At 40.7% G+C, this 14,847-nt stretch overlaps 1 protein-coding gene across 1 annotated transcript in view; it reads right to left on the reverse strand.

The window, feature by feature from the left end:
• Positions 1–14,045, reverse strand: part of IL5RA (interleukin 5 receptor subunit alpha) — a 38,672-nt gene extending 24,627 nt beyond the window's left edge. Inside the window, exons 1-7 of the mRNA XM_043443156.1 lie at positions 13,655–14,045; positions 12,264–12,404; positions 8,242–8,326; positions 6,275–6,420; positions 5,167–5,305; positions 1,039–1,192; positions 734–921 (exon numbers count right to left, since the gene is read on the reverse strand). Of these exons, the coding sequence (XP_043299091.1) occupies positions 734–921; positions 1,039–1,192; positions 5,167–5,305; positions 6,275–6,420; positions 8,242–8,314 (700 nt within the window). The 5' untranslated portion in view covers positions 8,315–8,326; positions 12,264–12,404; positions 13,655–14,045. The remainder of the gene's footprint in view (positions 1–733; positions 922–1,038; positions 1,193–5,166; positions 5,306–6,274; positions 6,421–8,241; positions 8,327–12,263; positions 12,405–13,654) is intronic.
• Positions 14,046–14,847: the final 802 nt, after the last annotated feature.

Here is a 14,847-nt window from a genome sequence, read left to right on the forward strand (position 1 = left end):
CTTTCCCTGGATTCTCAACTAGGGAAGATTATCCCCTAGGGGGCATTTTGAAATGTCCGGGGAATTACTAGGACCAACAAGGACCTACTGCATAGCACACAGAAGTCTGTTCAATGTTACGTGGCAGCCTGCGTGGGAGAGGACTTTGGAGGAGAACAGATGTAGGCATATGTATGGCTGAGTCACTGCCGTGCCCTGAGATTATCACAGCATTGTTAATTGGCTCTACTCCAATATAAAATCAAAAGTTAAAAAAGAGAGGAGTAAGTTTTGGAGATCTGCTGTTCAACGTTGTCCCTGTAGTCACCAATGCTGTATTGTGCTCCAGAGACTGGGAGGATACATCTCATGTTACCTCTTACCTATCTTACCTCAATAAAACTAAAATTTTTAAAGTAATGGTCATTAGATATTGAGGTTAAAGAAAAGTCTGGGGACATTTTTATTGTCACAACTTGAGAACGGGGGTGGAGTGCTATTGGCGTCCAGCAGGTAGAGACCAGGGCTGCTCCTGAACCCCTTGTAAGGCGCAGGGCGGCCCCGCAGAGGCTTCTGTGGCCAGATAATGCGAGTACTGCCGAGGCTGAGAGACCTCGACCCTGTGGTTTTTAAGCAGGAGCCATGTGGTCCTTCAGTATTAGATAAGTAGCCAAACTAGGTGATATTTATAAACCCTCCCAGTGCTGAGATTCTGCAATTCAGTTATTCTGGTTTTCTGTCAGGCCTGTCTTACCAATGGCATGAAGGGCAAAGAGCTGATCGAAAGGCTTGATCGAAGCTTCCTTGCTGGAGCCGTTAACATACACTGCAAGGGAGTCTCGCCCTTTGCTGTTGATGAAAGTCCTGGGAAACCAGCAGGCAACATTTCTCTGCAGGACGTCTTTGCTGTATTCCTGGCATTCTTCAGTCCGAGAGCGATACCTATATTGGAACGAATGGATAAGGAAGCTGTGGTACATATACACCATGGAATATTACTCATAAGTTTTTAAGGCTGGAGGAAACAACCCATTCGCATAAGTGAAAATCGGTACTAACCTATAGTAGAGGAAATACTGTGTATCATCAGGGGCGTCCTTGCCAACAAGCCAGGTGCAGTGAAGAGAAACTTGGTATGGTCCTAAGTGTGTGTAATTATCTGCCTTCGTGTTTGTGGTGCAAGTTAAATTCACAATCTCAGTTCCAGGAGACCCTAGATGGTCAAAAATTGGAAACAGAAAAAAATAGCAGATACACATGAATTGTTTCATATTTTGCTGTACAGTGGAAAGTAACACAACATTGTAAATTAGTTCTATTCCAACAAAAAAAATTTTTTAAAAAAGAACAAAGCATTGCCACGGTAGCTTTTGATAGTTTTCTTTTAAACCCATAGGGATTGGGGACATCAAAAAGTAATTGTCATCACACAGTTATGGAAACCTATTTGCAAAAGGTCAGCTTTCTGGGGGATGAACTAAAATGACTAAGCCCTACTTTCTGACTTCAGAAGTTTTGCAGCTTCTTTGCAGGAAGGGTTTGTACGTGATAGATATCAGAGCTCAAGAGGGAAGGTCTCCAGCGCCACTTGGCATCAGAGAATGAAGTGATTCGTTAGGTGGTATCCAAATGCTTCATGAGCAACAGAGATTGCTGCTCAAAAGGAAAGTAGTTTTGGCAACATCGCAAAAGAACACTGCCTCTTTAGAGACCCAGTACACACACTAGTGTATTAGAGTCTACGTTAGGTCACCATGGAGCGTTGAGGAGAGCTCCCTGTGCTGTAGAATCTGTTGTCATTAGTTCTCTGTTTTACACGTAGTTGTGTATATATATCAATCCCAGTCTCCCAGTTCACCCTATTCCCTCTTCCCCTTTGGTATGTTTGTTCTCAGATCTGTGTCTCTGTTCTGCTTTGCAGACAAGTTCTTCTGTACCATCTTTGTAGATTCCACATGTGTGGTGCTTAGTCACTCAGTTGTGTCCTACTCTTTGCAACCCCATGGACTTTAGCCCTCCACGATCCTCTGTCCATGGAATTCTCCAGGCAAGAATACTGAAGTGGGTTGCCATTTCGTTCTTAATATATGATACTTGTTTTTCTCTTTCTGACTTACTTCACTCTGTTTGACAGTAGGTCCATCCACATCATTGCAAATGGCACAATTTGGCTCCTTTTTATGGCTGAGTAATATTCCATTGTATATATGTATCACATCTTCTTTATCCATTTCTCTATTGATGGACATTTAGGTGGCATCCATGCCCTGGCTATTGTAAATAGTGCTGCAGTGAACATTGGGTTGCATGTGTCTTTTTGAAATATGGTTTTCCCCAAGTATATGTTCAGGAATAGAATTGCTGGGTCATATGGTAACTCTATTTTTAGTGTTTTGAGGAACCGCCATACTGTTCTTCATAGTGGTTATATTAATTTATATTCCCACTAGTAGAGTAGGAGGGTTCCCTTTTCTCCACATTCTCTCCAGCATTTATGTATATATTTTTTGATGATGACTATTATGGCCAGTGTGAGATGATACCTTGTTGTAGTTTTGATTTGCATTTCTCTTAATAATTAGTGATATTGAGCATCTTTTCATATGTTTGTTGGCCATCTGTAGGTCTTTGGAGAAATTTCTGTTTATGTCTTCTGCTCATTTTTTGATTGGGTTGCTTGTCTTTTTGATATTTGAGCCTCGTGAGCTGTTTGTATGTTTTGGAGCTTAATCACTGTCAGTTGCTGTGTGGGCAGATGTTTTCCCCATTCTCAGGATTGTCTTTTTGACTTGTTTCTGGTTTCCTTTGCAAAAGCTTTTAAGCCTCATTGAATCCCATTTGTTTACTTTTGTTTTTATTTTCATTATTCTGGGAGGTGGGTCAAAAAAGATCTTGCTGCAGTTTATGTCAAAGAGTATTCTGCCCGTGTTCTGGTCTAAGAACTTTTTAGTGTCTGACTTTACCTTTAGGTCTTTAATCCACTTTGAATTTGTTTTGGGGCTGTATGTGTGGGTGTGGCTGATTCCCTTTGCTGTGTAACACTGTGTTTCTGCTGTACAGAAGTGTATGTGCGTGCAAGTATGTGTGTGTGTGTGTGGATGTGCATATATATGATGTCTGTCCACACACACATGCACACACATGTGCATGCATGCTTGGTTGCTCAGTCGTGTCTGACTCTTTGTGACCCCCATGGATTGTAGCCCACCAGACTCCTCTGTCCATGGAATTTTTCAGGCAAGAATATACTGGGGTGGGCTACCATGCCTTCCTCCAGGGGATCTTCCAGACCCAGTGATCGAACCCGAGTCTCCTGTGGCTCCTGCATTGGCAGGCAGATTCTTTACCACTGAGCCACCTGGGAAGCCCTTATATATGTATACATATACATATATACACATACATACACATACGCACATATTTTCATATGTATACACACATATGTGTGTATGTGTGTGTATATATGTGTGTGTATGTGTGTATATATAAAATTGTGTGTGTGTGTATGTGTATATGTGTGTGTATATATATGTGTGTGTGTATATGTGTGTGTATATATGTGTGTGTGTATGTATATATGTGTGTGTGTATGTATATATGTGTGTGTATATATGTGTGTGTGTATATGTGTGTGTATATATGTGTGTATGTGCGTGTATGTATATATGTGTGTGTGTGTGTGTGTGTGTATACTCTCTCCCGGCACTAAATGACCAGATAACCTGTGCCAAGTACAGTTGAGAGTTTCTGAGGTCTGCTCCTCTCCCAGTTCCCTTCCGAGGAACGCTGTGGTGTGAATTCAGTCTGATTCAAGGCAGAAATAATGACGTTTCCGTTAGTGTCACCCCACATCAGTGTGCACAGAGAGCAGTTGAGGTTGCAGAAGCGTAATTCTGAAAGGCTGTTATAAGCACACTCCAGTTACTCACTGCAGGGAGGTGGAAACGTGCTTTAGTGTACAGCAGATGACACTTGTATTTGTGGTCTTCTCTCTACCGTAGATTAGTCTCTGCCTGTGACATCGAGCCTCCTGTGAACTGGCTGCTCTGTGGTCCAGACATCATGTTCTACCGAGTGAACGGGAAGATCTTCAGGACACTGCTCTTGGTCACACACGTGACGCGGGAGGCACGGCCTTTTCATGCAATGATGTGATGAGGGGATAGTGTGACTATTAGCCACAGCCAAACTGGCCAAGGCCATTGTTGTTACGCACACACATACACATCTCAAGACTTGGTGGCCTGTTCTCCCTTTGTCTTTTCTCTGTTCTGTGTGTGTGTGTTTTCAAGGTTTGAATCATAAGTGTTACTGGTTCTGAGTATTAGAAACCCTGGCTTTCCACAGAAGGACCATATAGACATAGTAAGTGTTAATCTCTTTCCTCGTGGCACTCAGGTTATCCAGTCTCATGGTTTCTAAGAACTGTCAGCACAGTTTTCTTCCATTTCATTTGAGATGTCATAGAGTTGTAAACAAATCCACCAGTGTAACAGGGACCACTGTCTGAAACACATGCTGTTTGTATGCTGTTGCAGGAAAGCAGGAGACTCTGCCCTGCCCACAGGGCAATCCAGCCCAGGATGGCAGGGTTGACATCTACTTATCGTGAAAGATAAAGAATATAATGTATGTTGTACCACACGAGGAGCACAGCATCCCGGAATGAGTTCTGAAAGGAGCAGCATCCCTCCATGCATCGGATGGAAAGAAGGAGGCTTCCCAGAGCAGGTACGATTTGATTTGGGCTTTGAAGTACAGGAAGAATTCAGAGAAGCAGGCAGAAGAGGTAAGCTGAGGGCAGTGAGGGCTGAGGCAGGACTGTGCTGGTGTGGAGGGGTCGTGGTTGGAAGTCATCTGAGAAGAGCAGAGGATTCTTGTAGGGAGGGAGTGGAAAGATGTCCTAGAACCCACTGATGAGAGAGCTCAGCTTTTGTTTACAACTCCCTGTCTTCTGAGCTGGGGAGGGAGAAAAATCCTCAGTGTTTGCAGGGAGCTGCTGGATGGGATTGACTGGGTTACACACCAAGAAGTGATCTCGGTCTTGGAGAGGACGTGGATGAGGTAAAAGAATACTGTAGGGACAAGTGACTAACTTAGAGAAAAGCAAGGTGTGTTCCTTTCCTGACTTTCCCGTGCTTACAACAGTCTGAAATTTAAAACCAGGCTCTCAGAGACCTGCCTTACCTGGTGGGGCTTTAAGTTCTGCAGAAACCCAGGTGCTGGCTTGTAGGGAGCGGTCGTTCCACGGCACTGTCTGCACACTTGCTGAAAAGCCTTTGTGAAGGATGGTTACGAGGCTGCTCTCAGTGTTCCTGGTTTCGTACTAAAAATAAAACCCACAAGTCATGATATGTAAAGGAGAAATGGCCTTCAGAGAACTATTGAATCAAATAGAAGTTTGCTTCCACTTTTTAAATGACATGTAAACACAATGCAATGCAATCATTCTGCTAGGAAAAAAAAATCAAACCCCGTGTTTCAAGGTTATGTTCTTATCCCTAAACTCATCAATCAAGTTGTACACATTAAATAGGTGCAGCTTTTTATCAAAAATAAAGTGGTTTTAAAAATGAATAAACAAATTGCCTAGTTCTCGATTGGTACATGTTTTAAAAATACATAATGAAATATAGAAAATAATTATCCAAGGATACCTGAATAACTGCGTCTTATAAAAACAAACAAAATACTACAGTTCAGACTCCAGTTTCCTTTGGCGACCATCTCTGGCTCCAATCTCCTCCCCAGAGGTAAATTTTTGCCGGAGAATTGTCTAGAGTTCTGTGTTGACTGACACAGTACTGCTTCTCCCTTCGTTTGATTTATTGCACATCAGCTAGGTGCCTGGTGCTTTAATATAGCCCTGCAGTGAAGCTGGGGCTCTGGAATTTTAAGTGACTGATGCAAGGTAGTAAAGTCAGGAAGTGGCTGAACTGGGATTTGAATTTGATCTCTTCCGTTAAGTACAGTGGACCCTCTCCTCTTTTGCTTGGTTATTCTCTTCTGTTCTTTTGAATATTTTAGAGGCAACATAAAATCAATATCTAAACTATTGTAGCTCAGAAGTTACTAAACTTTCTTGTTAAGTGGAAGAGTTGGTCCCACAGTTAAAAATGTTCCGAGCCACTGTTTCAGTGCCGGTGTGGCACTAGTTCTCAGCCATTTCAATAGAGACATTGCCCTAGGAATATAACAGAAAGCTCTGTAGTGCTTTTCTCTCTTCCTAGTTAAAATTTCCTTTAATAAGGAAAATTCAGTCTAGGTAAGGATTGCCATCAGATAAAACACTTACATCTTCTTCTTGTGGAGCATTTATTTTCACATGATATCCTAGCTGGACATTGCTTTGTTCTTGATCAGGATTTGGTTCCCAATGTAAAAGAACTTGAGCTAAATTGACAGCTTTAATGGTGAAATTGACTGGTGGTAGAAGTAAAACTGTTGATCAAAAGAAAAAAGCCATGCAATGTTTAATTATATGGAACATTTTAAAATCATTAAATATTTTATTGTGTGCTGCTGCTGCTAAGTCACTTCAGTTGTGTCGACTCTGTGCAACCCCACAGATGGCAGCTACCAGACTCCTCTATCCCTGAGATTCTCCAGGCAAGAATACTGGAGTGGGTTGCCATTTCCTTTTATTGTGTAGTATAGTATTTTGTTATGCTATCAGAATGTATAACACTGAAGTAGTCTTAGGAAAAGTTTCTTTAAACTGTTTTTAGCTCATTATCTTTTTTACTTTGCCCAGGTATTTACCTATAATGCCTACAGGTGTTTGATTGAAATATGAATATTTTACTATATTATTATTAAGTATAATAGTTTTCAAAGGGTCATTATCTATTAATGGACTAAAATAATATGTTAGTTTGTGGGTAGCAATGTGTTTAATGACATGGAATAAAATTGAATAGAAAATATTAGGTGCATCAAACATAAGAAATACTATTCATGAACCTCTTATTTCTGTTCCATAAATATAGTCACATATTTGTATACTGGTTCAGGATGTAAAGATTTGTTTCTTACTATGATTCAAGGTCAAAAAACTTGTAAACAAAATTACTCACTGAGCATTTACAAAAAGAAAATGTTTTTTTTCTGCCTTTATGAACCACTCTCTAAAATTGTCTTCAAAATCAAAGCTTTCATTTAAATTACAAAATCAATGCCTGTTTTTAGAAATCTTGGGAAGCACAGATGATCAAAAAAATAAGGAAAAAAATACAGCCACAGTTTTATCACTGAGTGGAATTAACATGTAATACATTTATTATCTTTTTTTTCTTGAGTGTACATTTATACAACTTTTAAAATTTTTGCTAAAGTTGGGCTTCCCTGGTGGCTCAGATGGTAAAGAGTCTGCCTGCAGTGCAGAAGACCCGGGTTCAGTCCCTGGATCAGGAAGGTCCGCTGGAGAAGGAAATGGCAACCCACTCCGGTGTTCTTATGTGGAAAATCCCATGGACGGAGGAACCTGGTCAGCTATACAGTCCATGGGGTCACAAAGAGTCGGATACGACTGAGTGAGTTCACTTCTTTTGCTTATAGAATTGTACAATTATGAAACCTTCTTTGATGAATTTACTAGTCAGCATATTTCCACTGACATTTAATATTCAGTAGCTTTCCACGACTTTGCCTCCACACCTGGTACATACAGACTTCTGGGGCTCTGTCTGTACTTCACTGACCATTATGGTGGCCACTGGCCACATGTGGCTATTTAAGTAAAATCAGAGTTCACTGTCTTAGCTACGTGAGCCGTATATCCAGTGCTCAGTAGTCAAGCATCATTGGACAGTGTGGACACGAGAATGGTCACTATTGTAGCAGGTTCTCTTAGTGCTGCTCATGGGGGAATTGTGTGATGGTTTGTTTGTTTTTCCTTAAACCCACTGATCAACAAGATTCTGAACCAAACAGTGCAAGCTTCCTATTCTTTGGTTCTGAGAACTTTGAGAGGACTTTGGGAAGGTGTCCAAATACGGCCACCAGCTGCAGCTTTGTTCTGAGTGCCCGTTTACCCACACTTGGAATACGATTTCCCACCGCAACATAAAATATGCACTTCAGCCAACTTTGCTTTCTTAAAATATAGTATGTTTAAAGAACTGATATTGTAATAAGAATAAATGTTCCATCCCTTTTTTTAAAAATCATGATTTCCAAATTGAGTCTTATTTAGGAGAAAGTAATACTATCCTTTTCTGTAATGTACTTATTTTTTAAAATTATTTAATAGGTGGTGCTTACATTTTTTATCAGGAAGTAAGTCTGCTTGCAGTATTACTGCCAGCCCCAAAAGAATCAGTAATTCAGGTGCCATGATGATCACATCCTACAGAAAACAGAAAGACAAAAATCCAAATGGCACCTGTTGCCATTTCTAAGAAAAGCTGGTAGCTCCTTTCTAAAGAAAAGTATAGTCATTTGGCCATTTAACAAACATTTGTGAACTTTATGTGTCAGAAATACAAGTATGAACAAATCTTGGATTTTGTCTTACCAACATGGATCCATAATCTGAGAGACAGAATGAAGTGTAAATCAGTCATTATAACTCCAGCTTCAAAACTGCTCTAGTAAAGATGTATAAGGAGCAAAGAGACTTCTGAATTGAGTCCTAAAGGATATACTAGAGTTCTTACACACACACAAGTGAGGAAAGGCATCCATGGTGGCGCATGGAGCCATGCGAGGCCAGAAGAGAGGAAAGAAAATAGAAGAGGGTTGATATTCCGTGAGAGACCACAGCAGATGTTTGAACAGTAGAAGACAGTTAATAACATTGAGTATAAATATAATTACCAGTTTCATTAATAAGAATTTACATATGAGCATGACATGTCCAGCATGACAAGGAACTTAAATCTAAAATAACCTTAACATGCGAAAAAGACGCTTTGTATCACAAACCTGGAATAAGTGTTCATTACTTCAGACTTCTGAGAGGCAGAATTTTTTTGATGAACCCAGAAAGAAATAGGCCATTAAAGGAAATGAAAACATAGTTATTAGCCTGAAGAAAATAAAACTGATATTTCTGTTTATTTGAAATAAAAAAAAAGTCGACAATGAAAATGAATCTAGAGTAGAAATATTAGCATAACTCAAGTGTGGCTGTCTGAAAAGTAGTTAAGATTGTTTCAGGAACTTTTTTTTTAACATGTGAAAGAAGATCTCTTGTTGAGAATTGTAGATTAGAAATCTTGACTGTTTCCTTTGAAAATTTCAGAAGGCATTTTTCATATGAACTTAACAAAAATAACATTCCGCCTGCTAAGTTTTGTTCTCCCCGCCACCAGATGATGAGGGTGTGTAGTTATCCAATTTACAATAGTGAAAAGATGGCTAAAAAACATAGACCCAGTCTCAGATCTTCCAATCATAAAACCTATCTTCTAGACTTACTCAAGCGACACAATTTTTAATTTAAAATTTTATAGAGGTGATGTGATATTTTTCAAACATAATTCTGATAGAACCACAGAGGATAGGTGTTGGCTAAATGGATACATTCAGGAAGAACCAAAAACCACACTTTCTTCACTTTTACTACTTACTAACGAAATTAGTAAAATGTCACAACGCGAAGACAGAAACAGCCTACAAATCAATTAATTTCTTTTTCAGATAAACTCAAGTATTGCTAATCAGAGTTATGCCACTTTTTAAAAACTTTATATTTTGTATTGACATATAGCCGGTTAACAAAGTTGAGATAGTTTCTGGTGAACAGTGAAGGGACTCAGCCATACGTATACATGTATCCATTCTCTCCCAAACTCCCCTCCTCTCCAAGCTACCACATAACATGGAGCAGAGCTCTCTCTGCAGGTCCTTGTTGGCTTTCCATTTTGGATATAGCAGTGTGTACATGTCCATCCCAAACTCCCTAGCTATCCCTTTCCCCCACCCTTCCCACCATCCTCGCATAACCATAAGTTGGTTCTGTTAAGTCTGTGAGTCGCTTTTTATTTTGTAAGTTCATTTGTATCATTTCTTTTTAGATTCCACATGTAAGGGATGTCATAGACATTCCTCCTTGCATCCAGAGTTATGCCACTTTTGATAGGAGTCATCCTGTTTCTTTCTCTGATTTTAACACCATGTAGAAAAAGAATTTTTAAAACAACAGCAATGATAAAAGCAGCTGTTCTAAAGTTTTTAAAGGTTCCAGTAAGTGAGAATGTTAAGGATTTAAAGGTAAGCCTTGGTAATTTACCAAGCCTAAGAAGCAAAGATAAGAACTTCTTAGAGACTTCCCTGGTGGTACAGTGGTTAAGAAACTGTGCTTCCACCTCAGTGGCAGGCGTGGGTTTGATCCCTGGCTGGGAATTAAGGTCTCATGTGCTTAAAAAAAGAGAAAAGTGAAAAAAATCCTTAACAGACAACAGCAAAAATAGCTTCCTCTTCAAGGTTAGAAGGCGATGTCTTTGAAATTTCAGTGTTTCCGGAAATAATATCACACATGTTGTAAGTTTTCACTAATCATTATTACTAGGAGGAATGCTCAGTCAGAAAAAAATGCACAATTGATTTTCCCCGAGTGAGTTTTACTGACTGGGAAAGTTAGTAGTATGTTATAACAGTACTTGTAAAAATAATAAATTGCAATTAAATTGTTGAAGTAAAAAACTATCACATGCCTCAATGTGGAGATAATTGAATATTTCAAATAACCAAGCCGTCTGCCCTAGAATTTTTTATGTGTTCTGATTTTATAGCTGATGAAAACAGAGTTGTTTTTCAAATTTGACCAAAAATTTGTGATGATCAATTTATCGGCCATAAAATCACCATGCACATTTTTTCACATTTTACTGTGTTATTCTCTGTTAAAAAGGATGATAGCTTTGAATAAAAGAAGTTGTTATGTTATAGACAACACAAAGTACTCAACTAGGAGTCCAAATATTACCAAGAATAACCATTTTTTTGTGAGCCAGATAAATTCAATAAAAGCCTGGGTATTACTGAACCTTCAGCAGGTGACCCTGTATTTTTCTATAATTCTGTTTGCTCTGCTTATTCCCTGAAAGCACCTTCAGCCTTTGCTCATGTCTTCTTAATATTTCTGGTCCGTGGCAGAGCAGTCACTCCTGCTAGAAAACGAACTTGAATGTTTTTGGGTCATCTCTTTAATCCAGTGATATACTGTTACCTAGATGTCAGCTGGGTAATATTTTGTTGTACAGTAGGCTGTTTCACTACATAAAAAATTTATAGAAATAACTTGTTCACAATAACTTGTTATCCATTCTTCTCATGGATAATAATTAAAATCCAGCAGAAAACCATTAAATTTTTAGAGTAGATTCAAATTCAGAATGAAGCAAGCATGGGTTGCCTCCCTATTAATACCATTATCAGAAATGCATGCTCAGTCTCTTAGACCATGGGCTGCCTGTTCTTGTCATATTTCATTGGGTTAATCTAAAATTCCTCAAGTGCTCGCTGAGAATTTGGCGTATGGTAGGTGTTATATTCTTTGAAATTTCGGAGTAAATAGGAGCACCATCGCTCACAGTACAGATGTTTCTAGAAAGCGGGGTAAAGTCCTGACAATTGTAGATGAATTTCCCCAGTGTTCCTGAGAATTGGTCAAATTCTACTGAAGTTCAGACTTATGTTTTCCCCACTCTCTTTCCAGATTATTTTGCTGCCCAGGATGTTTGTTTTATAACCTAAGTTGTATTTACCCTTTTTAAAGAAACTTTTTGAGTCAGCTGTGGTGACAACTAACTAAAACTCAACTTCAGTGCCCAGAAATTGAAAAGCAACTGAGAGGATTCATGCTCTGTTAAACCCTTAAAAGTAGAGTTTACTTTTTACTTCCTTTTTTTTTTCCTGTACAGTGTAATCAGCAATAAAATGTATCTCTTGGGGGATGAAGAATAAATAAACCAAGGTGTAAAATGCAAATGACATGTTTAGCTAGGTATGTTGCATTACCCCCAAGTGAAAAATTGTATATAGTCCTAAAAATATGAGTCATTAGGAGCATGTATAAGGCATGCGACCTTTTTTTCTGCCTTACTACAGGACTTCTGATTAATTTTCTGAAATAGTCCTTAAATGTAATTCAGCGATTCAAACTTGGCACAGTCATTAAAGCCTTGTTAGCCAAGGTGGAAATGGTGCTGCCACCCTGAGTATTTGGGAAATGCTGCAGAAAGAGTTTGCTGCAAATCTCCTAATGGTAAATGTCTTCCAGCTGATTGCACGGGGTGCCATGTCCGCCCACACCCACACTTCCCTGTCCCCAGGCATACCTGTCTCCTTCGGGCCGATCCTCTCGTTCCTGGTGACCAGCCGCGCTCAGTAGCCGACAGCCAGGACCACCTCCACGCTGTCAGCGCCCGTGGCTGCAGCCGCAGCTCCAGGCCCGGGGCGGAGGCTGCATATGCCTGGCTCTACCCAAAATAAAGGCAAATTAATGCTCAGCCCTTAACAAGTCGAGCTCTGTAGGGAAAAACCTAGCAGAGGGACAAGTTAGATGAGAGCGCGGCAGGCGGGAGCATGTAGCAAACCTGGGCTGTCTAGGGGGAGATGTGACACTCTTGGTACCTTGCCTAAAAATTCCCCCAAGCAGCATCTCAAGTCATGAAAACAAATGAGGTGATTTGATTTCCCAAACTTTATTATGTTTGAAATGCAAACAGTTAACAAATAGCTACATACATTAACATTTTTCAGTAACTGTGAAAGAAGGCACATACCCTTTTACAAGAAATATTAGAAATTGTACCGGGTAATTCAATTTTCGACCTGATGATTCATTAAATTGGGTATCAAATACATTAATCGATATGGCTATAAAAAGTCACTTTTCATGTGTTAATAAGTTGTAGGCTCATAGAGGGTTAAGAGAATCTGATTTTTCTTTCCATGTCTTCCTTTCTCTCTTTTTTTTTTTCATTCCATCCATTGCTTCTGTATATATGGAAATATGTTTACACTGATTGGGGTGAATATTTAATAAAATAGTGAACCTGAAACCGAGTGAGCTATTTCAGCAAGTTTTTGGAGATTTTATATAAAATCAAACATTTTTTTAAAAAATCCCAGAACCCTCAAAAGAAACAGAAAGCAGAATGCCTTCAGTTAGAGCCAGGGCAACCATCTCCTTTTTTGTTGTTGTTTCTGCATTTGTAACTTTTTTATTAATTCATACTTCCTCATCAAGTTATTTTATCCTGTGCCCTATTTTTTAAACTCATATATTTCCTCAGAAAGCTTAGCAGAATCTCTGTTCTCATTTTAGTCTCAGAAGTATCTGCAGCAGCGGGTAACAAGCGTCTTAAACAAGAATCAGCAAAAAACGTAGGTTTTATTCCAGTGTGACTCACCTTCACATGGACTACACACCTCAGTTAGCCCAACACAAAGGAATAGAATATTACACCCAGAGTGGGCATGACTGGCCTGATAACACGTCTATAGTAACATTATTAGTTCCATTCCTGCTAATAATAGAGTTCTAAGGGGTTTTGTTTTCCCCATTTCTTCATGTAAAAGTTTGCCATAATTTACAAGTCATTCTCTCACTTTTCCTATTCCCCACCTGCCCCCACCCCTGCCATGTAATGAAATTATTAGGAGGTGGAGCCCAGGGTGGTGTTAGAGAGAAAGTCAGATGAATCAGCTCTGGATCCCCACTTACTGAGAAGCGCAGGGCCTTGCCATCAGAAGCTGCCGCAGGGCACTGAAAAGGCGCCTTATCTCTGGGTACACTTTTGACTTAGAGGCAGATCTTCTTCACTGTTTCATCATCGCAGCTGTAGTGGTTACAGACTCAGAGCCAGTTCCCTTGACGATGGGAGGGCAGCAGGGCTCCTCTAAGCAAATACCAAGGAGCATTTGTGAGCAGGTAGTTCTGGACGAGCCTTAACCCTATAAGGAAACTCCTGAGGACTGAGCTGCTGTTCAGTGAAGGCTGTCTCTGCTCCTGATAGCCGCTATCTGATAACTGTCTCATCTGCATTGTCACTGTCTTTCTAGATGCTTTGCTCTGTTCAGGAGTTGCAGTGAACCCTGGCTCCTGGTTGGCAAGGTGAGCAACTTTTCCCTGGGCACTTTGCAGAATTTCCCTTTTCTTCTGTGCTTCGTTCAGCTGGAGCATTTTTTGTGCCACTGTCACACAGAGCCAGACACACGATTTGACAGAAAAATGGGGACTCTACCGCTCCCTACAAGCTGAGCAGCAGTTTTCAGTTTTCAGAGGTTCCTTAAGCCTTCTCTGCTGTGTTAGCAGGTCCTGCGCCCTCAGACAGGCGGGTGTGTGCCGGGGCGGGGCAGAGGACGCAGTTGTTGGTGTCACGAGTTGTGGCCTTGGCGAGGCTGGGCTCAGCCTGCACGTGGTGACGGCGGCCGTGCGTTTCCGTGCACGCCCGAGACCTGCTGCCTCTGGTCGCCCGGCTCCCGGTGCAGCACCGCAGCTGGCCTCCTCAGCACCTCCAGGTTAAGGAAACCTAGCTGGGTGCTCCTGTCCCTTGTTCCGTTTCTGTCTAGGGAATTTCCAGGCGAGTGACTTGCAAGCCTGACTTTTAAAAATATGTTTCCCAGGGTTTGAATAGATGAAAATGTCACTTAGCCTTAGTAAGTGCCTGAGGCAGGTGGAAGTCTTTCCCTTTGAAAGGGTGTCTCCAGGCTTAGCCCACGGGGGTGAGTAACAGCAGCCCCTGAGAAGTGGGAACGGAGGGGCCCAGGTCCCCACAGAACTGATTCGAGAGAGGCAATGGCCAGGTAAGCTGAGGGGTTCAGTTTACAAGATGAAAAAGGACGGGTACCCCAGTGAGACTTCCTGCAAGTCAGTGAATGTCTTCTGCAAGGACAGTCACTAGGGCTCCAAAGGTA

The sequence above is a fragment of the Cervus canadensis genome, chromosome 22 (assembly GCF_019320065.1).
Source record: "Cervus canadensis isolate Bull #8, Minnesota chromosome 22, ASM1932006v1, whole genome shotgun sequence".
In the NCBI taxonomy this organism is placed as follows: domain Eukaryota; kingdom Metazoa; phylum Chordata; class Mammalia; order Artiodactyla; family Cervidae; genus Cervus; species Cervus canadensis.